Source organism: Halichondria panicea, chromosome 3 (genome assembly GCF_963675165.1).
Source record: "Halichondria panicea chromosome 3, odHalPani1.1, whole genome shotgun sequence".
Lineage (NCBI taxonomy): Eukaryota > Metazoa > Porifera > Demospongiae > Suberitida > Halichondriidae > Halichondria > Halichondria panicea.
The window spans coordinates 173440-201138 of NC_087379.1; the positions used below are offsets into that span (position 1 = coordinate 173440).

The following is a 27699-nucleotide window of genomic DNA, read 5'->3' on the forward strand; positions in this document are numbered from 1 at the left end:
CCGATCACCCACGTACACACACCTCTGCACAACGGCCCGGGAAATAGGTAGAGTCTGTGGAGTGTGTGTGCAGGGGAGGGGGCGGTAAACACAAGCAGTGCAGAAGTGTGGGCAGTGAGCAAGTGTAGTTGTAGGAATTAATTTTCTGACAAAATCATCTTCCCAACACATACACTTCAAAAAACCTCAAGGCCATTTATTCCCAACAAACTGGACTGAATGCATATACAGTAGTTCCTTCACAAGTCCCTAACACACATACACAGCTGTGCTTATGCAACCCTCACCTTCAGCTGCCTTGAGGAAGTATCCACTGCCATCTTTGGTGAAGGGCACTGCGAGCAATTAGACACTTTAATTGTATACAATAGTGCTTTATCAGAGCTACAGAATGCAGTGGCGGATCCAGGAAATATGAAAGGGGGGTTCCAAACTACGAGCGCGCAGCGCGAGTAGTGAAAGTCCCGCGTAGCGCGAAATTGTTTGGGGTTACGCCCACTTCCGGTCACACGTGACTAGGTAAAATCCCAGGGGAAGTCCCATAATAAACTTGCGTAGAGCTAGCTAGCGCTATAGCTCTGCCACGAACAGTCAACTAGCTAACCTAGGCTAACCTGAACACTCCTTTGGCAGTTGATGCATCAGAACAACAGGTACAATCATTGAATCAAGCTACAATACTGATAAATAGCTACAATACTGATAAATAGCTAGCTGGTAGCTGTAGTAAAGCCACAATAGCTTAGTCTGAAAGGGGGGATCCATGGCACCCTGGGATCCCCCCCTGGATCCGCCACTGGAATGTGTCTTTGAGTTTGTTAAATAGGACGTTTCTAACACAAGTTATGGCCTCTAAAAGATAGCTCTAAAAACAAACCTGATTTTTCAACAGCCATTACTTTAATATCGTTGATCCAATGTCAAAAATGTTATGATTTTCTGAAAGCTTAGAAAGAGACCTTTCAAATGATGTGTTTCGATCCGAAATTTTGTTGGGGCAATGCGTAATTTTCCGCCTTATTATTTTCCTATTATTCATGGTATGGCCAAATTGGCAAATACTTTTATCTCTCAAATATAAACTTTGATGACAAGTCTCTTTCTAAGCTCTTTCTAAGCTCTCAGAAAATCAGAAAATCATTGAAATTGTATCCACGGAATTCAAGTTATGGCAGCTAAAAGATAGCTCTGAAAACAGGACTGATTCTGAAAAAACACTCACACCTTCCCCTAGAAAACAGAAGATTAATTAATGTCAGCACTTCCGTCTCACAAAAACTGCTTACCTTGCAAACAGTGTCCTGGCCAGATAAAATCTCATTCTTCTGTGGAGTGAACCCCAGACCAGCCAGAATACAGTCAGCTCTGTGAGTGAGCTAGTGAGCACAGTGTGTAAGATGGTACTTGATCTACTGGGTACAGTTACCTTGCTGGTGCTTTGTCAGCGTCTATCTCCTGTAGTGGAAGGTATACCTCAGTCAGCTCATCAGAAGCGCTACACATATAGAGGGAGGGGCAGACGAAAGGTAAATAAAGTACTGAAAATAAATACACACAAACCATAATCATACGAATGCTCACTAGCAGTCAAACACACAGTACACTACACACTAGGACACCTACACACTGGTAACCCTAATTATAGCTGGACACCAATTTGGTAATAAAATTCATTATTGTATTTTTACTGTACTTAAACCACCTCCCCCCACCCCTAGTATACAGACCTGCCTGCTGCTGTGTTCTTGTCCCCCTGAGGCCAGTAGCTCCCCCTCTCTAGCGAGCAGCTGCACTCTCTCAGTGTCACACTTGAGTACACTATCCAGTGCTAGTGTGTTGTCCCCGGTGACCTCTTGCTCCACGTGTAGTACACTCACACTAGCTGGTAGACGCAGCTCACGACACGCCATAGAGCGGAGGAGGGTGGACTTGCCAACACCTGCGCGTGTGTGAGGGGGTGTGGTTAGGGCAGGAGAGAAACACACATGTATTACTACAAGTATGCTAGCTGCATGGTTAGATATCTGACACTATGTCCGGTTTAATGTTCAACCTGTGTGTGTGTGTGTGTGTGTGGGTGGGAGTGTGTGTGGGTGGCATAATAATTATACGTGATCATTAATTATTTTTATTGCACTATAATTATATAATAATTATTGGACGCTGGAATTCACCGAGCAATATTAAGCCACGTTAAAATTGTTTTTAGGCCCAAATCTTTGCACCAAGCTTAATTAACTATTGACTGTAACTCAGGGTCACAGCTTGCACCAGTATCCCCCCTCCCCTACACACACACAGTAGGTACACTGACCAAGAGAAGCAACCTTAGCTTGATGGGAGCTCAGAGTGAAGTTGACCTTGACTCCAGTGCTGGAGGGGACATAGGGAAGTAAAACCACAGGTACGTTCAGCTTCCCCAGAGAGCTGGCTTTATGAAGGGAGCAGACGAGTGCATGTGAGGACCGTGGCTGCCTTCATCTTGCATGATATCTAGTACAGTTTTCAGTGAGTCCACATGGCTTTCTGATCTCTGACCCCATATGCAACACCCCCTCATCTTGAGCAGCCCCTCCCCCACTTTGTTTGCAGAATAAGCTAACAAAATTTCTTTACATAAATTAATAATAACACACTCATGCACCAATGCTAAGACTCAGAGTCCAATTGTTTGATGTAGTGTAGCACAGTGTCCATGGAGGGTCTGTCCTGAGGGGAGTGAGAGACACAGGAGGTGATGAGTGGGTGGAGCTCCCGCCATACACCTTCCATACTCGAGCAGACCAAGAAATACAGCAGCTTCAGGAAATCTGGCATTCACCACTTCACAAGCAAGCACTCCAAAACTGTACACATCATCTTTGTCCATGCACGAGACTGTGGGGGGAGGGAAAATAGGTTCAGGAAATTGCTCACATAAACATAAATAACACAATCTACAATTAAATAGACAGTAGTGTACAACACAGGAATAGGGACAGTACTATCCAATGAGAGGTTAATGGATTGTGAATGACACTGTACAAGCTTGATTGCGTTGTAACTATAAATGGGAAATTGCATGACCAATCTATTGAGCGAATTTCGCAATTCGTAATTGAAAAGTCGCTGTATTTTAAACCCGATAATAATTATTATAGTACCAGGAGTTCATGCACTCCTGATGTAGTACAAAATGGGATCATCATAATTATACACGTATAATAATTATTATTACAAGTCATGTACAAGACTATGTAGCTGGTACTCTACACAGGTTTAGAATTTAATATCGCATGCATGCAGGATGCTATTCCATGAAAATTAAATCCGCGAAAACCTTTCAACGGTCATTCTACGAAAGTTTATACCCTACCCGCTATACGGTATACAGTACACACTGACAGTGGTGTGCCCGGAATATCTCAATCCTCCATCTCATAAATGATCCTAGTAAACTATAGGCCTTATTCTGTGGGCACATCTCTGAGTACAAGGGTCAGAGAATAACGAGCAAATTAGGTACACAAATAAATTCTAGAGAATGGATTACAAATTTCCCAGCAAACCTAGTGATGGATGACTATCAACACACCCACTACTTAACTGTAACTGTTTCCACATTAACCCCTTTGAAACGTACGTACCTTCCTCGTAAAAAGCCTGCACACTGAAACGTTCGGCTCCTCCCCCAACAGCAGCTCCCTCGTACGAGTTGTGATCTCAATACGCTCAATTGAGGCTACAAATACGTCACAACGCAGTGTCTGCCCCGTGGCTGCGTGTGTGTGTAGGGTGGGGGGTGGGTGTGTGTGTGTGTGTGTGGGGTGTGTGTGTGTGTGTGTGTGTGGGTGTGATAAAGTTATGGCCGTTCAACAACCCCATCAGTTTAATCAATGGTCCGAGGACTGCATGTTTACGTTGCCAAAACTTGAATTCAGTGGATCATAATTATTTCAACGATTTTCTGATTTTGTGTAAGCTTAGAAAGAGACCTCAAAGTTCATTACTTCCGAAAAACAACAAATTCTGGCCGCAACAAAATTTTAGATCAAAAAACATAATTTGAAAGGTCTCTTTCTAAGCTTTCAGAAAAAAGTATCGTGAGAGTTTTGACATTAGATCAACGGAACTAAAGTTATGGCTATTGAAAGATGTTCAACTATCCGTCCCCTGCATGCTAAGTCATCAATTTCGGCCATTTATTGCTAAACAAAAGATTAGAATGGAGTGTGCGTGGGAGTTGTATAATCCTCTTTATGAGCTCCTAGCAATACATATTGCATAATGTACGGTATCTCTGTTTTATCAAAGTGAGCGTGTTTTTGGTATCCATGGCTACCACTAGGGACTTCCCCTTGGTCCTAGTGGTGAGCAATCCCCTCCACCTCACAAGACCATTCAGTCACCTGATATAAAAAATGTATTACAATCTGAATTATACAACTGTCTACTACACTTTTCTTTGATGCAAATGTTCGTATGAACTGTTCTTACGTGCACTTTGTATTCCAAATATTGGTACAGCTGAGGATAGTGACGTTGAACCTAGCGGTAAAGCAGTTTTCATTTTTGTATGATGCTCTACAATACGAAAAATACGAACATTTCTACCTCACGTAAATTACTCGCTATACGGTAATTATTATTACAAGCCATGTACAAGCCTATGTAGCTGGTACCCTACACAGGTTTAGCTGTCAACAAGCTAGCTAGCACACTCACATTCAATTGGTGCTGGTATTTGAACTCTGTTTGGGGGTCCCAGAGAATGACGAGCTGTTTGGGGGTCACTTGCACTGGGTCGTTGATCTCCACCACCTGGTGCTTGGTTATGAGGGTCGGGAGGTCATGAACCTCACCAGTGTCTGGGTGCTGCAAACAGTCAAGTAACTCAATGGAATGATCAGAGTCGTGGGTTATAGTGAGGGCGCCCTTGTTTAGAGGGTGATTGAAGAGCAGTATTTCATTAGACGTCAGTTCTGGTATAATTATTGCGAAGGAGGAGAGAAAGAAAGAAATTGACACTCAGGGAGCTGTGTGTGTGTGTGTGTGTGTGTGTGTGTGTGTGTGTGTGTGGGTGGGTGGATAAGTACAGTATGGTGTGCAGTATAATAAAGAATTACATGTACCGTGTACTAGTATACACGTTGCATGCAGTCAACACAATTCCACCAACCTTATGATACTGGGATACCAGACTACATTATGTTCTGGTGGTTCAATTTCAATGGTTTTATGAAGCTCTATAAATAGCACAATCAACCCCCACATTATGAGCAACAAAATGTCAGAAAAAGACCAGGACTGTAGTCCATGGTATTTAGCTGAAATCTGGCTATAATTATGATCAATTTTAAGCATACCAAATGAATGAGCTCCATTTAACTTAAAAAAAGCTCCCATAACTTTCAGAAAATTGAAATCAGACTACCAAAATTCAAGTTACAGGTTCTCAAAGTGGTACAGCCACCACTGTACACATGTAACTCTTATAGGAAGTTCTATCAAAGTAATGGTATGCTAAAATCAGTGGCAAAAGTTGTCCCCCTCAACAACACACTTACTATCTGAGTCCTTGTGTTGTAGTGAGGAGGTCTGGGGGGTGCATGATAGTATAGTCACACACACACATAGTGCAGTCCAATTAGAGCCAGTGAGCTAATACTTGGTAACACTTTTCCACGGCTTTTCCTTCCTCCACAGCACAATCTCCTGCAGGGGGAGGAGGGTTTATATTATACACAACAGTATACGCACTGCAATCGTAATTATAATTCCCTATCGTTAAAACGATTGAATCACTGCATGGTACTTACACATGCACAAACGTATTTATGTACCGTAGAAACTGGATTATTAGCGCATGCGCTCTTGGAGTCAATAGCAGAGCTCTATACGCTTATATTCGAGAATGCACCTATAATGCTGTCATTTCGAGCCCCACCCAGCAACCGGATGTCTCTGTGATGAGTGCTGACTCGCAAGCTGGCTAGAAAGTGAGCAAGCAAGGAAAGCAGGCAACCCTAACTGGATCTATATCATACTATTATGTTACAGTTCAGTTCATTTACATCATTGAAATTCATATTATAAAAACAAAAACATTCATATTGACCAGGAACTTGGAATAAAAGGACCTCATCCATGTCTCACATTCTCTTAGCATTCGGACAAGGTAACAGCATGCCCATGCAGAGAGTCCTTCCAGATGGATATCACCAGCTATATAGCTATCATGCACTGTACAAGCTAACTAGCTCATCAATTCTAAAATTTCCCTAATAACCGTCGCATAATTGGAATTTGAGTATAAAAAGCCTGCAGTTTAGCATGCACTTAAAATAAAGATACGCTTATGGTCGAGTTGTAGTATCCCGAACGCAGTGAGGGTTCTACTAGCCTTGAGGACTTCTAAATCATGTGGAAACTTCCTAAACAGTGTCTAAGCATTTTAGATCATAGCAACCATGAGTATTTAGCCAATCAGATTTGAATGTTCTTATCTAATCTTTGCTACATGATTTTCTAAGTAAGTACATGATTTTCTAAGTTGGATAGAACACTTCCTTTAGCTAATCAAATTGCAGTATTTATGGTCTAATTACATGTATACCTAAGCGCCGGCTAGCAAAAAAATATTTCAATTGGAGTAAATAAAAATTATTTTGTGGAGTTGGTTGGCACTTCTATTAGAGTGGTGCTGTAATTAGAAGATGGTACACATTGTTTCATGTACACTAGCTACACCACACTCCACCGTTACCAATGGATACTCCCTTAGCAACCCCCTAGCAACACCACACCCCCTCACCTGCTGTTTGAAGTATCTCCTCTCCTCCTCATCCACCAACACGAGGTTGAGGTAGTAGCGGACACTGAACTTCTTGTTAATGTCCCTCATAGTGGGAGTGAGGTCATAGCCTGCCAGGAACAGACGGATGGGGATGGACTCCCCCCTCACTGGAGCACCATCCATGATCTCATACTTGCCCACCTGCTCATTCTCAGTGTAGATACTAGGAGCTGTGTGTGTGTGTGTGGGGGGGGGGTAGGAGCTGTGTGTGTGTGTGGGGGGGTAGGAGCTGTGTGTGTGTGTGTGGGGGGGGGTAGGAGCTGTGTGTATGTGTGTATGTGGGGGGGGGGGGCAGTTAAACCTGACAACAATCAATGAATTATTCAGTGCTAGAAAACTGACATTTTCAATGCATAATTGTACTTATAAGCTTGACAACAGACGCGGGGTCACTCAAAGCAACTATAGAGTCCATCAACACGTACACTATATTGCAATACTCTGCACAGGAAACTGTAGACAATTATGTAATTACGATAACTACAGTGCAGCAAGTGTACCTGAATATTGTGATTGTTGGTCTGAGTCAATAGAGGGCAGTCTGGCATATGACCATCACTGGTCGTATCGTCATGGAAACAGGCTCGGCACAAGAGATTCTGCAAGGACAAATGTAGCTCTGTATTATTTAGCAAGGAGACAATGATCCACTATCAGGAGCATGCACGTGGTGTGGCTGTACGTGCCTGGCTATAATTATCCAAACTCATGGAATGGAGTATACCTAGCGTTATCTTGTATATATTATAATTACAAGCTAAATATAAGTGTCTAGTGTGTGTGGTGTGTGTGTGTGTGGGAGTGTGTGTGTGTGTGTGTGTGTGTGTGTGTGTGTTGATTCACAGTGATGGCGTAGTCTATACCCACCTCCAACATCCAGTTGTTGCCGGGGGCGATGGAGAAACCTAAAAAGGGATAATCATAAGAATGCACAATCAGCATTGTTTGTTTAACCCTTTGCTCACCAAGGTGATGAGGAGGGACGACGTGTATTCCAGCACTTGGTTTAGAGGCTGATGGAGTGTGTAACATGTCTGGAGGGTGGCTAAGAAAATGGTGACATCATCAACAAAGCTTCTAAGCAACTGCACACACAAATACAATATTAGGATACTGATGTCTTGTAGGATGGCTTCAGTGTAGCCCACCACCACTTCGGTGACCCTTGACCTCTATGGGTGGAGTCTCTGCACTGTTGTATTGGTCAGCTCCAATGAATATTGCTCTGATGGTATGGTGATGACCTCTGACCTCCCATGCTTCCGCCTCTCCACCCGATACTCGACAAAGGACAGTACGTGGCAGATTGTACATATATCCATGGAGGGTTGTAGCATCATGTTCTCAATGACTAGTAGCTTGATGATATCAGGCTCCACCCCCTAGCTGCCACGCCTTCTCCCGTGCCTGTGTGTGTGTGTAGAGGGGTATGTGGTGTGGGGTATACAGTGTTGTCACGTTGCCTTGGGGTACTCACCTGTTGTCATACATGCCCTGGTGATGAATCCTGAAGTGCCAGGAATAGCTGATAGTTGAATCAGACGGACATTGTCCTTGGTCGTACCAGTGTTGACGCCCGCCACCAGCACCATGTCACCATGGAGACCCTGCAGCGGAGGGGGTGGAGTGAGGTACGATACTAAAGGTACGACTATAACAGGAGAGACTCAGTACACACGTACACAGGGACAGCATGGGCAAAGAATTCACTGGTTTCAATTTCAATATTCATTATCAATGTTAAAATAACTCAACAATTTAATAACAAAAATAAACTAGGAAAACATTTGCACTCTATTGTTGTCAATATCAGACACATACACCACACCACACTGGTCTACTACTATGCCAAGAGGATGCTTGAACTGTCCTGGTCCAGATCCCTGTGATCCAAACGATTTGAGAAACACTCCCTCACACGTGAACACTGAGACACGATTGTTCCCACTCTCACCCACATACACCAGATCATCACTGTCCACACAGATGCTGACAGGCTCGTTAAGTTCTCCATTTCCACTGCCTCTCATCACAAACTGCCTCAGATAGCCACCATCAGGTGTGAAGACTTGCACTCGAGCATTATAATATTCAACCACATACACACAACCACTACGATCAGATGCAACGACATAGGGAGAGTTAAACAGTCCATTACCCCTGCCTTTACTGCCGAACTTGCTGGAGAATGTGAGGTCAGAGTTGAAGATGTGAAGACAGTGAGCATAGATATCAGTCACATACACCTTCCCATTGACACTGTTGACACAAACACCAATCGGATTGTTAAACTGTCCTGGACCATCGCCACGACTACCAACTGCTGCTATCAGGTCTCCTCCACGTGAGAATTTCAACAGTTGATGATTACCACGATGCACCACCAGAATATTGTCATCACCGTCCACTGCCACACAATGAGGATACTTCATCTCCCCAACAGCTGTGCCTCGAGTGTCTAATGTTCGCAGCTTGTCTCCTGTGGGGCTAAATATCGAGACAATACCAGCATCGTGTTCAGCCACAATTATCTCCCCGGCTTGGTTGAGTGCCACTCCATAAGGTGACTTGAGATCATTGATAGTCTTGATAACAGTTCCTAGTTTATCGATCGGAGTCTTGACTGCCACAGGGAATGGACTTCCTGCCACATCCTCTCCACCCACTCTCACGATCAGCTCGCTGGCCCCGCCCACTGTCGGCTGGTAGGAGATCTCGTACTCTCCCTTCCCTCGTTCCTTCACAACACAGTTTGTCGTCTGATTCGTTGATTTCGATATAAGTTCGGCTTTAATGTTCAAGGATGGAATTTGGATCAGTTGATGATTTGTGTTTGTAAATCGAAGACTAGTGGTTCCTTGTACTCTGGTTTTGTCGAGTCTTTTTGTAGGGGTGACAGTTACTGATGGTATGCCAATGGCTCCAAATTCTTTGCAATCTTTGACTAGCTGAGCAGAAGGCACAAAACAGGTGTTGGTTGTCTCACGAGGCTCTAGGGTGTTGGGGTCAAAGGTGTCCACCAGCTCTCTCACTTGGTTCACCACACCTTGCTTCATCTTCAGCACGTCTCCTGGAGACCCGGTACGAATGCTCTCCCTCACGAAATGCAGGCAGCTGCTACGTTGGGTTTGGAGGATCTCCACCTCCTCTCGCTGAGCAGAGAGGCTCTTGAGCTGTTGTTGGGTGTGGCCTTCCAACTCCGCCATAAGCTCCCCCTCACGAGCATACAGGGCTTGATGGAGTTCATCGAATTTCGAGTGGATATTGGTCGCAATTTTTCCTCCGTGTTCAACAATTTCGGCATGTCGTCCATCCAGATTGATGAGAGCTGTGTCGGTGGCCTCTAGCTGTTTCTCAACGGGTCCCAGGGAGTCCAGGATCTCTTTCTTGTGGCTCTCAAAGGTGTCGGCAATCACACAGTACTTGTGGTCTTTGTGTATTTGGACGGTGCAATGGATACAGATCAACTCCCCACAAGGTTCGCAATAAAGTTTCATATTTTCGTCGTGTTTAGGGCAGCGAGGGGACGTCTTCTTTGGGGAGACCAAGCGAATCAAATCTCCCTCTACTTTTTCGATAGTAACGACTTCGTGACCTTCGAACTCCTTGTATTCTTTGTGTATGTTCGTACACAGATCGCAGATGAACTTGGTGCATTGTCGGCAAAAGCTGGTGGCTTTACGAGTCGTTTTGGAGCATTTCTCACAGGCCAATTTCTGAGGCTCTTTCACCTTCTTGAGTGTTTCCTGGATGTCAAAGAGATGGTGTACATGGAAGGCAGCCTGGAGGCCACTCACACCAGTGGGTAGGGGGGTGGGCCGGCGACACTTGGGGCATTCCAGCTGGCCTTGTCGATTGTGGGCAACTAAATCCTCGAGACAATGTTGACAGTAGACGTGGAAACAGGAGAGCAGTCGAGGGTTGGTGTAGGGCTCCAGACAGACTAGGCATGACAGCTGGTCCTCCACTTTGGAGAGAGCTTCTTGAGCAGCACTCGGCCTCTCAGCCATTGACACAAAACTGAGGGGGGAGAGAAAAGGATAACAATAGGCTAAAAAGGGGGCGTGTCAAGCTTTATAATAATAATAGCAAAGAATTCAAGCAACGAAAACTACAAACGAATGTATCAGAACATGTACAATAATTATGCTCACCTTTAGAAAAGTGTTTAGTAGTAGAAAGAAAAGCTCAAAGCTTGGCAAAAACAGCTATAGACTCACAGCTCTCACAGTGACAGGTCAGGTGATGCATGCACAACAATATTCATAGGATCAAAGTCAGTATTGATTATGGTTAGACCATAATGGTACACACATACTTGTGGCTATATTGCCTAGCAACATTCTACACCCACTCTATTGCTAGCCCTCTGACCAGTTGCCTGAGATACAGACACACACACTCATACAATGTCACCCTCCATGTTAACAACACTCCATACCATGTTGAAATTGATCTCACATCATGCACCCAATGCACACACACAAGATCACAAAATGTATTCAAATTCATCATAATACAAAATCAGCATACATACATACATACATACATACGGATGATAATCTCTAGCTATGTGTATAATTATGTTAGAACACTCTTAATTGGGTCCATGAGATGCATGGTTGAGTGGACTCCATTACCCCACCCACTCACACCACCGACCCTCTCTTGTGGTCGGGATATTTACGCATCAAAACTTTTTTTGCTAACGACAATAATCCAATAATCCAGTGTTGAAGCAATGAGCAATATATACAAGCTCAACAACGCACCAGGAGATACCCAGCGAGACAGAGACGAAACAATCAACACTTGGCAAAAAAGAAAATCCCAGGAACCACAACCACATTCAACAAAACAAACAAAGATAGATTTTCTACCACGCACAACATTCCCAACGTAATCGTCCATAACCTCAGCTCAGGATCTCTGAACACTGAACAACTAACACTACTCACTAAAGGACTCTCCTTCACACCAACCCCTAACATTGATAATACTGTACAATATCACCAACTACTACGTCAATACAATGAGTTCACAAGATCACTTAGACCAATCTACACACACGCAGTTTCCAAACTGAACATAACACCCACCAAAAGAGAACAACCTGAACAATCCCTTACAGATATACAGACGACTACATACAACAATGCTCTCTTGTACTCTGTGACCAAAGTACGTACAGATTAACACAACAACACCAACTAAACTAGACATTTTTCACCAGAATTAAACGCAATACACAAAAACCTCATGTTTACTTCCCAACCCCCAAAATACAAAACTTCCCAAGTTCTATGGAATACCCAAAATCCACAAAATATGTACGACACTACCCCGGTACGACCAATAATTTCCCATTCTAATTCCATGCTCTCCCCTTCTGCCCACTTCATGGATCACGTACTACAACCACTCGCACGCTCTTACACAGATTACCTAAAGTGCTTTTTAACAAGGAATCTTATAATGGTATAAAAAACTTTGAATTTCAGTAAAGTATGACAAAGCGGTTATGACAACTTTATGAAGGTCAAACTCAACACAAATAGACTTTTAATTATAGCATCTTGACTAATGGCAAATCCAACCAAGGTTAGATCTTATACATACCCCCTTTCCAAACACACACACACAGCAAATCCACATTGAGAACCAAGGTTAGATCTTACACTGATTGTACATGTAGCTACAAGCCACAAACACCTAAACGTAAGATGATACCCAGATATAGGAATCACATGAGCCTAAACACAATCGTCATGGTATTAAATTAGCTGCAAAGAAAGAACATCTTCAAAATGGAGAGAAAGATTCTAACGTTGTCACGTGGGTTACATTTTGCTCAAACAATCTTTGGGCATGCAATCAACGATTTTCTGATATAAAAATTACATTTCAAATGTTGCCATGAAAGTTCAAATTATTTTGAGCTACAATTGGACACAACCTTAACCATGGATAATAGCAGATGGTCCAAGGCCTAAAAATTACACCAATTGGATTGGATTGAATTAAGCACATCATTTGAAAGTCTCTATAAACGACGAATATAAATTTTGACATTGGATCAACGGTACTATATAAAGTTTATGGCTGTTTAAAATAATGTGTTTAACTACCCCTCCCCTCAAGAAGAGTATGTTAGATCTTTAATGGTTACTAAAGCACACTAACTACAAACAAAAGGATTATATGTACTAGCCTCGTTCACCGGCCTACCCTGGGATCCAGGCTATAATTATATGTACATGACATAATTATGTACAGTACATGACCTTGCAGTATTGACCCTAAACACACACCTGGGTACATACTGTCAAGGAGGTCATGATGAACACGCACTAACCTGAGGAGATAGGTTCTCCCTGGAGAGTACGGAGGGCAGGTACTGGTTGGAGGAGGCCGTGAGAACAGCTGCACCAGACACACCTCCCAGTCTCACACACACTAGAGCTGCACAACAGACACACCAGGATGGAGCACGCCCAGTTTCCTGATCACCTTCCCACGTAAACACACCTCTGCACAACGGCCCAGGAAATAGGTACAGTCTGTGGAGTGTGTGTGCAGGGGAGGGGGCGGTAAACACAAGCAATGCAGAAGTGTGGGTAGTGAGCAAGTGTAGTTGTAGGAATTAATTTTCTGACAAAATAATCTTCCCAACACATACACTTCAAAAAACCTCAAGGCCATTTATTCCCAACAAACTGGACTGAATGCATATACAGTAGTTCCTTCACAAGTCCCTAACACACATACACAGCTGTGCTTATGCAACCCTCACCTTCAGCTGCCTTGAGGAAGTATCCACTGCCATCTTTGGTGAAGGACACCTCCAGCAGCTACATGACACGGTCCAGTAGTCCATGGATCACTTCAAACCCGGGGGTACGACTATAATACACTGCACACAACCGACGATGGTTTCGTGTTCCCACATCTACAGCATAGGACACACAAATTAGTGAGCTTTGGCACTGCGAGCAATTAGCGGTTTTAAGACACTTTAATTGTATACAATAGTGCTTTCTCAGAGCTACAGAATGCGTCTTTGAGTTTGTTAAATAGGACGTTCCTAACACAACTTATGGCCTCTAAAAGATAGCTCTAAAAACAAACCTGATTTTTCAATAGCCATTACTTTAATACCGTTGATCCAATGTCAAAAATGTTATGATTTTCTGAAAGCTTAGAAAGAGACCTTTCAAATTATGTGTTTCGATCCGAAATTTTGTTGGGGCAATTTGTCATTTTCCACCTTGGACCATGGGCTATTATTCATGGTATGGCCAAATTGGGAAATACTGTTATCTCTCAAATATAAACTTTGATGACAAGTCTCTTTCTAAGCTTTCAGAAAATCAGAAAATCATTGAAATTGTATCCACGGAATTCAAGTTATGGCAGCTAAAAGATAGCTCTGAAAACAGGCCTGATTCTGAAAAAACACTCACGCCTTCCCCTAGAAAACAGAAGATTAATTAATGTCAGCACTTCCGTCTCTCAAAAACTGCTTACCTTGCAAACAGTGTCCTGGCCTGATAAAATCTCATTCTTCTGTGGAGTGAACCCCAGACCAGCCAGAATACAGCCAGCTCTGTGAGTGAGTGAGCACAGTGTGTAAGATGGTACTTGATCTACTGGGTACAGTTACCTTGCTGGTGCTTTGTCAGCGTCTATCTCCTGTAGTGGAAGGTATACCTCAGCCAGCTCATCAGAAGCGCTACACATACAGAGGGAGGGGCAGATGAAAGGTCAATAAAGTACTAAAAATATACACACAAATCATAATCATACGAATGCTCACTAGCAGTCAAACACACAGTACACTACACACTAGGATACCTATACACTGGTAACCCTAATTATAGCTGGATACCTATTTGGTAATAAAATTCATTATTGTAATTTTACAACACCTCCCCCCACCCCTAGTATACAGACCTGCCTGCTGCTGTGTTCTTGTCCCCTGAGGCCAGTAGCTCCCCCTCTCTAGCGAGCAGCTGCACTCTCTCAGTGTCACACTCGAATACACTATCCAGTGCTAGTGTGTTGTCCCCGGTGACCTCTTGCTCCACGTGTAGTACACTCACACCAGCTGGTAGACGCAGCTCACGACACGCCATAGAGCGGAGGAGGGTGGACTTGCCAACACCTGCACTTGTGTGAGGGTGTGTGGTTAGGGCAGGGGAGAGACACACGTGTATCACTACAAGTATGCTAGCTGCATGGTTAGATATCTGACACTATGTCCGGTTTAATGTTCAACCTGTGTGTGTGTGTGTGGGTGGGTGGGTGTGTGTGGGTGGGAGTGTGTGTGGGTGGCATAATAATTATACGTGATCATTAATTATTTTTATTGCACTATAATTATATAATAATTATTGGACGCTGGAATTCACCGAGCAATATTAAGCCACGTTAAAATTGTTTTTAGGCCTAAATCTTTGCACCAAGCTTAATTAATTATTGACTGTAACTCAGGGTCACAGCTTACACCAGTATCCCCCTCCCCTACACACACACAGTAGGTACACTAACCAAGAGAAGCAACCTTGAAGGGAGCTCAGAGTGAAGTTGACCTTGACTCCAGTGCTGGAGGGGACATAGTGAAGTAAAACCACCGGTACCTTCAGCTTCCCCAGAGAGCTGGCTTCATGAAGGGAGCAGACCAGTGTGAGGACCGTGGCTGCTATCAAGGCTGCCTTCATCTTGCATGATATCTAGTACAGTTTTCAGTGAGCATGAGTCCACATGGCTTTCTGATCTCTGACCCCATATGCAACACCCCCTCATCTTGAGCAGCCCCTCCCCCACTTTGTTTGCAGAATAAGCTAACAAAATTTCTTTACACAAATTAATAATAACACACTCATGCACCAATGCTAAGACTCAGAGTCCAATTGTTTGATGTGGTGTAGCACAGTGTCCATGGAGGGTCTGTCCTGAGGGGAGTGAGAGACACAGGAGGTGATGAGTGGGTGGAGCTCCCGCCGTACACCTTCCATACTCGATAGCAGACCAAGAAATACAGCAGCTTCAGGAAATCTGACATTCATCACTTCACAAGCAAGCACTCCAAAAATGTACACATCATCTTTGTCCATGCACGAGACTGTGGGGGGAGCGAAAATTGGTTCAGGAAATTGCTCACATAAACATAAATAACACAATCTACAATTAAATAGACAGTAGTGTACAACACAGGAATAGGGACAGTACTATCCAATGAGAGGTTAATGGATTGTGAATGACACTGTACAAGCTTGATTGCGTTGTAACTATAAATGGGAAATTGCATGACCAATCTATTGAGCGAATTTCGCAATTCGTAATTGAAAAGTCGCTGTATTTTAAACCCGATAATAATTATTATAGTACCAGGAGTTCATGCACTCCTGATGTAGTACAAAATGGGACCATCATAATTATACACGTATAATAATTATTATTACAAGCCATGTACAAGACTATGTAGCTGGTACTCTACACAGGTTTAGAATTTAATATCGCATGCATGCAGGCTGCTATTCCGTGAAAATTAAATCCGCGAAAACCTTTCAACGGTCATTCTACGAAACTTTATACCCTACCCGCTATACGGTATACAGTACACACTGACAGTGGTGTGCCCGGAATATCTTAATTTTTCAAACCTCCATCTCATAAATGATCCTAGTAAACTATAGGCCTTATTCTGTGGGCACATCTCTGAGTACAAGGGTCAGAGAATAACGAGCAAATTAGGTACACAAATAAATTCTAGAGAATGGATTACAAATTTCCCAGCAAACCTAGTGATGGATGACTATCGACACACCCACTACTTAACTGTAACTGTTTCCACATTAACCCCTTTGAAACGTACGTACCTTCCTCGTAAAAAGCCTGCACACTGAAACGTTCGGCTCCTCCCCCAACAGCAGCTCCCTCGTACGAGTTGTGATCTCAATACGCTCAATTGAGGCTACAAATACGTCACAACGCAGTGTCTGCCCCGTGGCTGTGTGTGTGTGTGTGGGGGGGTGGGTGTGTGTGTGTGTGTGTGTGTGTGGGGGGGTGTGTGTGTGTGTGTGTGGGGGGGTGTGTGTGTGTGTGTGTGGGGGGGTGTGTGTGTGTGTGGGTGTGATAAAGTTATGGCCGTTCAACAACCCCATCAGTTTAATCAATGGTTCGAGGACTGCATGTTTACGTTGCCAAAACTTGAATTCAGTGGATCATAATTATTTCAACAATTTTCTGATTTTGTGTAAGCTTAGAAAGAGACCTCAAAGTTCATTACTTCCGAAAAACAACAAATTCTGGCCACAACAAAATTTTAGATCTAAAAACATAATTTGAAAGGTCTCTTTCTAAGCTTTCAGAAAAAAATATCGTGAGAGTTTTGACATTTGATCAACGGAACTAAAGTTATGGCTATTGAAAGATGTTCAACTATCCCTCCCCTGCATGCTAACTCATCAATTTCGGCCATTTATTGCTAAACAGGAGATTAGAATGGAGTGTGCGTGGGAGTTGGATAATCCTCTTTATGAGCTCCTAGCAATAAATATTGCATAATGTACGGTACCTCCGTTTTATCAAAGTGAGTCGTGTTTTTGGTATCCATGGCTACTACTAGGGACTTCCCCTTGGTCCCAGTGGTGAGCAATCCCCTCCACCTCACAAGACCATTCAGTCACCTGATATAAAAAATGTATTACAATCGGAATTATACAAGTGTCTACTACACTTTTCTTTGATGCAAATGTTCGTATAAACTGTTCTTACGTGCACTTTGTATTCTAAATATTGGTACAGCTCAGGATAGTGACGTTGAACCTATAGCGGTAGAGCAGTTTTCATTTTTGTATGATGCTCTACAATACGAAAAATACAAACATTTCTACCTCACGTAAATTACTCGCTATACGGTAATTATTATTACAAGCCATGTACAAGCCTATGTAGCTGGTACCCTACACAGGTTTAGCTCTCAACAAGCTAGCTAGCACACTCACATTCAATTGGTGCTGGTATTTGAACTCTGTTTGGGGGTCCCAGAGAATGACAAGGTTTTTGGGGGTCACTTGCATTGTGTGTATGTGTGTGTGTGTGTGTGTGTGTGTGTGTGTGTGTGTGTGTGTGTGTGTGTGTGTGTGGGTGTGTGTGTGTGTGTGCATTTTGTATGTATGCAATTTCAATAGTTTTATGGTTTTATGAAAGCTAAGAAGAAGCTCTATAAAATGGCGCAATCAACCCCCACATTTTGAATGCTACAAAATTAGAAAAAGACCAGGACTGTAGTCCATGGTATTGAACTGAAATTGGGCCAACTATTTATTAATCATGCCTTGGTGCGCATGCGCAAGCGAGGTTACGGTAGTGTGTTTGTGTGTATGTGTGCAGAGGAGGTCCGACAACCGTACGCCTAACATTAATATTTGCTGAATCAGCATTAACTTGCCTTTAGAGGTACGTGTTGCACTCTTCTTAGACTTAGTCCTCTGTCTTGTATAGTTTTAGTAACAGGAGCTCTAACTCTCTCAATGCAGCATCGATCTGTAAAAGCAAATGCTGGTGCAGCAAAAATGTGCTAGGCGCACGGTTGTGGGACCTCCTCTGGGGTCACCTATAGCTGCCACTATATTATGTCTCATACCTATGGGTCACCAAGTAATGCCATTAGCATAATAATTATTATATGGGTCAAGGGTATATGCACTGCTATTGCTAATTTGCCAATTTCGGCCGAATACCGTGACAAAGGTCTAACAGGTGATCGAGGACCATACAGTACAAATGGGCAATATCAGGAGTACGTACATGAAGGGGACTATACAGCCCATACAAACGTGTTGTTGTCTGACTCTGTCATACATGTGTGTAATGTGCCCACATCTCAAGTGGCTGCACTCAAACACTGTGGTTAACTACATGTACGGTGCAAGCACATTGGTAGAATTTCTGATTGTAGCCTGCCTGCCTTAGCCATGCACACATGGTTATGCCAAACCAAACAGTTTACATTACTATAAGTTTTGTCTCCTGGTTTTGTGACAGAGAGACAGCAAGGAATGCATATGGTGTGTATAGTAGTTGCTTACTCCCCTTCATGTACTCCTGGCAATATACATACTGTACAATGTACGGTACCTCTGTTTCATCAACTGAGCCGTATTGTTGGTATCCACGGCTACCATTTTAGTCTTAGTGAGTTGGATACGCCCCATATTTTAGTAATAGCGGAATATCTTGGCAACTTCGATTCTACAAAATGTGAATTAAACAAAGACAGAACCTAATTCATCTACCTATTAGTAATAATATTATTGGCGCAAGTTGGGTCGTTGCGCAAGTTGGGTCGTTGCCCAATTTCCGAAACGGAAACCAGGCGACGACCCAACTTGATTATGTACTTCCAAGAGTATAATGCATTCAAAACTTAGGGAAATTACTCACTGAAATGCAAAAAAATGAAGAAAAGTCTTCAGAAGGGAATCGAATCCACGCCTTATCTTATCATGTGATCTACTAAGCCACCACCCTAACCACTAAGCCACATCTATCTTATATATTTGTATTACAAGCAGAATACAACCCATTTACAAGCCCAGCTCGTACCCTACACAGGTTTGACAAACTCTCAACAGCTAGCTAGCACACTCACATTCAATAGAATAGTCCTATATTCGTGTAACAGCCTGGAATTTTGATTGTTTTTCAAACGCCCACTAACTACTTCTGATATAGCTTCCGCAGTAAAATTATGCTGAGCTGGTACACCCTTTTACATTGAAGTCATCGTAAAATCAATGCGTTTTTGCAGCGTCTGCATTCTGCAATAAATTATAAGCGCTACTTATTCCAAAGCAAGGAAGCTTGTGAAGTATTGGCTACACACAATGTTAAAATCCACGATCTTACAAAACTACAAAACAATTTCTAAATACGTCGCACATCCACGATTTATTACTTTAGGCCACAAAACTCTACGCAATGAATTAGTGGTAGCACGAATCAACCACACAGATGAGCAAATTATAGATATTATTCTTATTCTAGGTAATGAAGAAGCTTGTCAACCACACACGACTGCTGCAGGTATGATGCCTAACCTCGTCAATACTAAAACAACAATCCAAACATGCAAGCATCCGAGATGTGTAACCTGCAAGCACTACAACGCGGGTAATTCAAGCACATCGACAGGTCGCCAATACACCATTAGAAACTCATTCACCTGTAACTCTAACAACATTATCTATACCTAATAACCTGCACTAAAATTAATGTAAGAAGCAATACGGAGGATATACCCAGACAACACTCAAGGACACAATAAACCAACACCAAACAAATATTAAGAATAACAAAACAATCTACGTTTGCGTATATTTCGACCACAAAGCCTCGAACTTATCAGTACAAGCAATAGACACAGCAACTACTTTACAAGATAATTAGAAGACTTTTGGATTCACAATTTAGAGACTTATGTCCCAAAAGGACTCAATGTTAGCTTGCGTGATTTGTAACTATGTACTACATTGTTACTACCGTATTACTGGAATGTTTTGCGAGAATCAAATATTTGCGAACTTTGTGATGGTTGATCAATTCACAACAATAAAATCCGCAAAAAACCTAAATTATTACTAGTAAATACACACGATCTTGCCAGAACGCAATAGTTAGATTTTCTGCTGATTTGGCTCATTTGCAGGTTTTTCACCCGCAAAACATTCTATAGTAATACGGTAATACTGATCACTGGAACCTGATAACAGTGTAGATACTGCTTACTAGCATTCCAAACACACACACACACACACACACACACGCACACACACACACACAAGTAATTATATAATGACAGCACCGCAGGTGCTGATACCTCGGTGGAGGTGCCAAAGCTATAATTATTATAACATAATTATGCCTCGGTGCGCATACGCAAGCGAGGTATACGGTAGTGTGTTTGTGTGTTTGTGTGTGTGTCTGTGTGTGTGTGTAGACTGCTACAGCTGCTCAAGGATGAATCAAGTGCAAGTAAGAGTTTCTATAGGCTTCTAGTCATGTCTACTTGGATTTTAATTCGTGGATTTGCAAAATAATGCTTCGTTCTCGAGTTATGCCTAGTTTTGCTTACTTGGAATGCCATTGCAGCCTTTTCAGAAGAGCACGTAGCCAAACTTGTTTACCGAGTGTTGCTACTCTACTTAGTCGTTAGCTCTGCACTAGAACGCTAGCTATTGGTAGCTGCAAGAGTGAGAAGAGAGCTGCAAGGCTCTGCTAATGCAGCCATTAATTTTAGACTTGAACTTTTGGCATCGATCATTTTTAACAACAATCATGGTCGATCATTACCCACTCTGAGTTTTTGCATGCAGCAAAATTAAATTGTTTATCATGTGCATAAAAGCTGCTTTATGTTATGTAGCTTTGGCATCTCCACCGAGGCATCAGCACCTGCGGTGCTTTCATTATAGCTAGCTTTTATACACACAATTGATTTATAATTATCATGACGAATAATTTTGCTGCATGCGGGAAACTCAAATAGTGGGCAATGATCGACCATGATTGTTGTTAAAAACGATCGATGCCAAAAGTTTAAGTCTAAAATTATGGCAAGTCAGCAGGTCAGCAGAGCCTTGCAGCTCTCTTCTCACTCTTGCAGGTACCAATAGCTAGCGTTCTAGTGCAGAGCTAACTACTAAGTAGAGTAGCAACACTCGATGAACAAATTTTGCTACGGACTCTTCTGAAAAGACTGCAATGGCATTCCAAGTAAGCAAAACTAGGCATAACTCGAGAACGAAGCTTTATTTTGCAAATCCAACCATTGCAAGCCGAGAAAACATGACTAGAAGCCTATAGAAACTCTTACTTGCACTTCATTGATCCTTGAGCAGCTGAAATAGTCTACACACACAGACACACTACCGTATACCTCGCTTGCACATGCGCACCGAGGCATAACAAACCTCATGTGCTTTGAACTTGTAGAGGACAAAATCTCTCTTGACCTGACACCACCAGTAGCAGGTAGAAGGTAGGCAGCAATCACTGCATCATCCTCCAGAGCTGTCAACTGGAGTGTGTGTGTGTGTGTGTGTGTGGGGGGTGGTGGTGTGGGTGAGGGTGTGTGTGTGTGTGTGGTGGTGGTGGTGGTGGTGTGTGTGGGTGGGTGGGTGTGTGGGTGTGTGTAAATAATCAATAAAAATTATACCAATGACCAAAGACTAATAATGCCTTAATTGTGTTCTTCTCCCTGTTCCAGTATAGCTACCTGGTAGAATGGTCGATTTATATAGCTCCCAACATAATTATTGTGTGTAAATACTGGAGAGACCTAAACTCACTCTAATTAGCCGAGTCCCTAGGCTACCATTTGTCCCAACAGGCCGTTTATTTGTCATAATTATTATTTTCAGTACGGTTAGTTTGGCATACAGGCGTCTTAGTTTTAAAGTAAGTCAACCACTTCTCACTGATCTCCTCAGCGATGATAATGCTGCTCAATCTGATTGGCTGAGTGGACTGAGCTGTGAGCTCCGCCTCCCGAGAGCATCCAGACTCCTCTTCCAAATACAGCGGCTTCACTGACACTATGTCCGGTTTAATGCTCAACCTGTGTGTGTGGGTGTGTGTGTGTGTGGGTGGAGTGTGTGTGTGTGTGTGTGTGTGTGGAGTGTGTGTGTGTGTGGAGTGTGGGTGTGTGTGTGTGTGGAGTGTGTGTGGAGTGTGTGTGGGTGGCATAATTTTATTGCAGGGCACTATAATTGGAAGCTGGAATTCACTGAGTAATATTATTTTTAGGCCTAAATCTAATTACATCAAGCTTAATTAACTATTAACTGTAACTCACGGTCACCAGTATCCCCCTCCCCTACACACACACACAGTAGGTACACTGACCAAAAGAAGCAACCTTGAGGGGAGCTCAGAGTGAAGATAACCTTGACTCCAGTGCTGGAGGGGACATAGGGAAGTAAAACCACAGGTACCTTCAGCTTCCCCAGAGAGTTGGCTTTATGAAGGAAGCAGACAAGTGTGAGGACCGTGGCTGCATACTATCAAGGCTGCCTTCATCTTGATATCTAGTAGTATAGAAGAGATAGTTTATAGTGTCCACATGGCTTTCTGATCTCTGACCCCATATGCAACACCCCCTCATCTTGAGCAGCCCCTCCCCCACTTTGTGCTCACTAAAAAAATTTTATTATTCAATTAATAATAACACACTCATGCACCAATGCTAAGACTCAGAGTCCAATTGTTTGATGTGGTGTAGCACAGTGTCCATGGAGGGTCTGTCCTGAGGGGAGTGAGAGACACAGGAGGTGATGAGTGGGTGGAGCTCCCGCCATACACCTTCCATACTCGATAGCAGACCAAGAAATACAGCAGCTTCAGGAAATCTGGCATTCACCACTTCACAAGCAAGCACTCTAAAACTGTACACATCATCTTTGTCCATGCACGAGACTGTGGGGGGAGGGAAAATTGGTTCAGGAAATTGATCACATAAACATAAATAACACAATCTACAATTAAATAGACAGTAGTGTACAACACAGGAATAGGGACAGTACTATCCAATGAGAGGTTAATGGATTGTGAATGACACTGTACAAGCTTGATTGCGTTGTAACTATAAATGGGAAATTGCATGACCAATCTATTGAGCGAATTTCGCAATTCGTAATTGAAAAGTCGCTGTATTTTAAACCCGATAATAATTATTATAGTACCAGGAGTTCATGCACTCCTGATGTAGTACAAAATGGGATCATCATAATTATACACGTATAATAATTATTATTACAAGCCATGTACAAGACTATGTAGCTGGTACCCTACACAGGTTTAGAATTTAATATCGCATGCATGCAGGCTGCTATTCCGTGAAAATTAAATCTGCGAAAACCTTTCAACGGTCATTCTACGAAAGTTTATACCCTACCTGCTATACGGTATACAGTACACACTGACAGTGGTGTGCCCGGAATATCTTAATCCTCCATCTCATAAATGATCCTAGTAAACTATAGGCCTTATTCTGTGGGCACATCTCTGAGTACAAGGGTCAGAGAATAACGAGCAAATTAGGTACACAAATAAATTCTAGAGAATGGATTACAAATTTCCCAGCAAACCTAGTGATGGATGACTATCAACACACCCACTACTTAACTGTAACTGTTTCCACATTAACCCCTTTGAAACGTACGTACCTTCCTCGTAAAAAGCCTGCACACTGAAACGTTCGGCTCCTCCCCCAACAGCAGCTCCCTCGTACGAGTTGTGATCTCAATACGCTCAATTGAGGCTACAAATACGTCACAACGCAGTGTCTGCCCCATGGCTGTGTGTGTGTGTGTGTGGGGGGTGGGTGTGTGTGTGGGTGTGGGTGTGTGTGTGTGGGTGTGATAAAGTTATGGCCGTTCAACAACCCCATCAGTTTAATCAATGGTTCGAGGACTGCATGTTTACGTTGCCAAAACTTGAATTCAGTGGATCATAATTATTTCAACGATTTTCTGATTTTGTGTAAGCTTAGAAAGAGACCTCAAAGTTCATTACTTCCGAAAAACAACAAATTCTGGCCGCAACAAAATTTTAGATCGAAAAACATAATTTGAAAGGTCTCTTTCTAAGCTTTCAGAAAAAAGCATCGTGAGAGTTTTGGATCAACGGAACTAAAGTTATGGCTATTGAAAGATGTTCAACTACCCCTCCCCTGCATGCTAACTCATCAATTTCAGCCATTTATTGCTAAACAGGAGATTAGAATGGAGTGTGCGTGGGAGTTGGATAATCCTCTTTATGAGCTCCTAGCAATACATATTGCATAATGTACGGTACCTCTGTTTTATCAAAGTGAGCCGTGTTTTTGGTATCCACGGCTACCACTAGGGACTTCCCCTTGGTCCTAGTGGTGAGCAATCCCCTCCACCTCACAAGACCATTCAGTCACCTGATATAAAAAATGTATTACAATCGGAATTATACAAGTGTCTACTACACTTTTCTTTGATGCAAATGTTCGTATGAACTGTTCTTACGTGCACTTTGTACTCTAAATATTGGTACAGCTCAGGATAGTGACGTTGAACCTATAGCGGTAGAGCAGTTTTTATTTTTGTATGATGCTCTACAATACGAAAAATACGAACATTTCTACCTCACGTAAATTACTCGCTATACGGTAATTATTATTACAAGCCATGTACAAGCCTATGTAGCTGGTACCCTACACAGGTTTAGCTCTCAACAAGCTAGCTAGCACACTCACATTCAATTGGTGCTGGTATTTGAACTCTGTTTGGGGGTCCCAGAGAATGACGAGGTTTTTGGGGGTCACTTGCATTGTGTGTATGTGTGTGTGTGTGTGTGTGTGTGTGTGTGTGTGTGTGGGTGTGTGTGTGTGGGTGTGTGTATGTGGGTGTGTGTGTGTGTGTGCATTTTGTATGTATGCAATTTCAATAGTTTTATGGTTTTATGAAAGCTAAGAAGAAGCTCTATAAAATGGCGCAATCAACCCCCACATTTTGAATGCTACAAAATTAGAAAAAGACCAGGACTGTAGTCCATGGTATTGAACTGAAATTGGGCCAACTATTTATTAATCATGCCTCGGTGCGCATGCGCAAGCGAGGTTACGGTAGTGTGTTTGTGTGTCTGTGTGCAGAGGAGGTCCGACAACCGTACGCCTAACATTAATATTTGCTGAATCAGCATTAACTTGCCTTTAGAGGTACGTGTTGCACTCTTCTTAGACTTAGTCCTCTGTCTTGTATAGTTTTAGTAACAGGAGCTCTAACTCTCTCAATGCAGCATCGATCTGTAAAAGCAAATGCTGATACAGCAAAAATGTGCTAGGGGCACGGTTGTGGGACCTCCTCTGGGGTCACCTATAGCTGCCACTATTATTATGTCTCATACCTATGGGTCACCCAGTAATACCATTAGCTTATAATTATGGGTCAAGGGTATATGCACTGCTATTGCTAATTTGCCAATTTCGGCCGAATACCGTGACAAAGGTCTAACAGGTGATCGAGGACCATACAGTACAAATGGGCAATATCAGGAGTACATGAAGGGGACTATACAACCCATACAAACGTGTTGTTGTCTGACTCTGTCATACATGTGTGTAATGTGCCCACATCTCAAGTGGCTGCACTCACACACTGTGGTTAATTACATGTACGGTGCAAGCACATTGGTAGAATTTCTGATTGTAGCCTGCCTGCCTGGCGTTGGTCAAACCAAACAGTTTACATTACTATAAGTTTTGTCTCCTGGTTTTGTGACAGAGAGACAGCAAGGAATGCATATGGTGTGTATAGTAGTTGCTTACTCCCCTTCATGTACTCCTGGCAATATACATACTGTACAATGTACGGTACCTCTGTTTCATCAACTGAGCCGTATTGTTGGTATCCACGGCTACTATTTTAGTCTTAGTGAGTTGGATACGCCCCATATTTTAGTATAGTGGAATATCTTGGCAACTTCGATTCTACAAAATGTGAATTAAACAAAGACAGAACCTAATTAATCTACCTATTAGTAATAATATTATTGGCGCAAGTTGGGTCGTTGCCCAATTTCCGAAACGGAAACCAGGCGACGACCCAACTTGATTATGTACTTCCAAGAGTATAATGCATTCAAAACTTAGGGAAATTACTCACTGAAATGCAAAAAAATGAAGAAAAGTCTTCAGAAGGGAATCGAATCCACGCCTTATCTTATCATGTGATCTACTAAGCCACCACCCTAACTACTAAGCCACATCTATCTTATATCTTTGTATTACAAGCAGAATACAACCCATTTACAAGCCCAGCTCGTACCCTACACAGGTTTGACAAACTCTCAACAGCTAGCTAGCACACTCACATTCAATAGAATAGTCCTATATTCGTGTAACAGCCTGGAATTTTGATTGTTTTTCGAACGCCCACTAACTACTTCTGATATAGCTTCCGCAGTAAAATTATGCTGAGCTGGTACACCCTTTTACATTGAAGTCATCGTAAAATCAATGCGTTTTTGCAGCCTCTGCATTCTGCAATAAATTATAAGCGCTACTTATTCCAAAGCAAGGAAGCTTGTGAAGTATTGGCTACACACAATGTTAAAATCCACGATCTTACAAAACTACAAAACAATTTCTAAATACGTCGGACATCCACGATAAATTACTTTAGGCCACAAAACTCTACGCAATGAATTAGTGGTAGCACGAATCAACCACACAGACGAGCAAATTATAGATATTATTCTTATGCTAGGTAATGAAGAAGCTTGTCAACCACACACGACTGCTGCAGGTATGATGCCTAACCTCGTCAATACTAAAACAACAATCCAAACATGCAAGCATCCGAGATGTGTAACCTGCAAGCACTACAACACGGGTAATTCATTTAAAAGCACATCGACAGGTCGCCAATACACCATTAGAAACTCATTCACCTGTAACTTAAACAACATTATAATAACCTGCACTAAAATTAATGTAAGAAGCAATACGGAGGATACACCCAGACAACACTCAAGGACACAATAAACCAACACCAAACAAATATTAAGAATAACAAAACAATCTACGTTTGCGTATATTTCGACCACAAAGCCTCGAACTTATCAATACAAGCAATAGACACACACAGCAACTACTTTACAAGATAATTAGAAGACTTTTGGATTCACAATTTAGAGACTTATGTCCCAAAAGGACTCAATGTTAGCTTGCGTGATTTGTAACTATGTACTACATTGTTACTACCGTATTACTGGAATGTTTTGCGAGAATCAAATATTTACGAACTTTGTGATGGTTGATCAATTCA

General features: G+C 42.5%; 3 protein-coding genes across 28 annotated transcripts in view; all 3 read right to left on the bottom strand.

Annotated features, from left to right (window-relative positions):
- Nucleotides 1-11105, bottom strand: part of LOC135333424 (tripartite motif-containing protein 2-like) — a 56208-nt gene extending 45103 nt beyond the window's left edge. For 14 of the 18 annotated variants that reach the window (XM_064528386.1, XM_064528396.1, XM_064528399.1 and 11 more), the window contains exons 1-4: nucleotides 10990-11105; nucleotides 8313-10855; nucleotides 7950-8242; nucleotides 7801-7869 (exon numbers count right to left, since the gene is read on the bottom strand). In XM_064528386.1, the coding sequence (XP_064384456.1) occupies nucleotides 8611-10845 (2235 nt within the window). In that variant the 5' untranslated portion in view covers nucleotides 10846-10855; nucleotides 10990-11105 and the 3' untranslated portion in view covers nucleotides 7801-7869; nucleotides 7950-8242; nucleotides 8313-8610. The other 4 variants (XM_064528398.1, XM_064528387.1, XM_064528384.1 and 1 more) reach the window with 4 other exon arrangements.
- LOC135333476 (ATP-binding cassette sub-family F member 3-like) lies at nucleotides 1-22959 on the bottom strand. Of its 5 annotated transcripts, XM_064528450.1 has the most exons (8): nucleotides 22748-22959; nucleotides 22321-22460; nucleotides 14789-14999; nucleotides 14499-14567; nucleotides 14363-14441; nucleotides 13629-13784; nucleotides 13191-13395; nucleotides 5602-5694 (listed from the first exon to the last, which is right to left on the bottom strand). In XM_064528450.1, exons 3-6 carry the CDS (start codon nucleotides 14968-14970, stop codon nucleotides 13716-13718), a joined length of 399 nt encoding a protein of 132 aa, XP_064384520.1. In that variant the 5' UTR covers nucleotides 14971-14999; nucleotides 22321-22460; nucleotides 22748-22959; the 3' UTR covers nucleotides 5602-5694; nucleotides 13191-13395; nucleotides 13629-13715. The 5 variants fall into 5 exon arrangements, 3 of the variants coding, with proteins under 3 accessions (XP_064384521.1, XP_064384520.1, XP_064384522.1); XM_064528451.1 differs by lacking the exons at nucleotides 5602-5694; nucleotides 13191-13395 and adding an exon at nucleotides 1-54; XR_010393914.1 differs by lacking the exons at nucleotides 5602-5694; nucleotides 13191-13395; nucleotides 13629-13784; ... (1 more) ...; nucleotides 14499-14567; nucleotides 14789-14999 and adding exons at nucleotides 16435-16847; nucleotides 17415-17526; nucleotides 17615-17665; nucleotides 17845-18385; nucleotides 21814-21920.
- Nucleotides 22960-23034: 75 nt separating this feature from the next.
- Nucleotides 23035-27699, bottom strand: part of LOC135333481 (nuclear pore membrane glycoprotein 210-like) — a 43428-nt gene continuing 38763 nt past the window's right edge. For all 5 annotated transcript variants that reach the window (XR_010393925.1, XR_010393927.1, XR_010393926.1 and 2 more), the window contains 4 exons: nucleotides 25128-25676; nucleotides 24698-24948; nucleotides 24067-24197; nucleotides 23035-23317 (listed from right to left, as the gene is read on the bottom strand). The gene's annotated coding sequence lies outside the window, so the exon portion shown is untranslated. The remainder of the gene's footprint in view (nucleotides 23318-24066; nucleotides 24198-24697; nucleotides 24949-25127; nucleotides 25677-27699) is intronic.

What these genes read in the sequence shown, in the direction of transcription:
- LOC135333476 (XM_064528451.1), bottom strand. Translation starts at nt 14,970, where the DNA reads ATGGCGTGTCGTGAGCTGCGTCTACCAGCTGGTGTGAGTGTACTACAC. An exon ending in GCTGACAAAGCACCAGCAAG is followed by an intron (nt 14,442 to 14,498) that starts GTAACTGTACCC and finishes ACTCACTCACAG; the next exon opens with AGCTGGCTGTATTCTGGCTG. An exon ending in GCCAGGACACTGTTTGCAAG is followed by an intron (nt 13,785 to 14,362) that starts GTAAGCAGTTTT and finishes CCTATGCTGTAG; the next exon opens with ATGTGGGAACACGAAACCAT.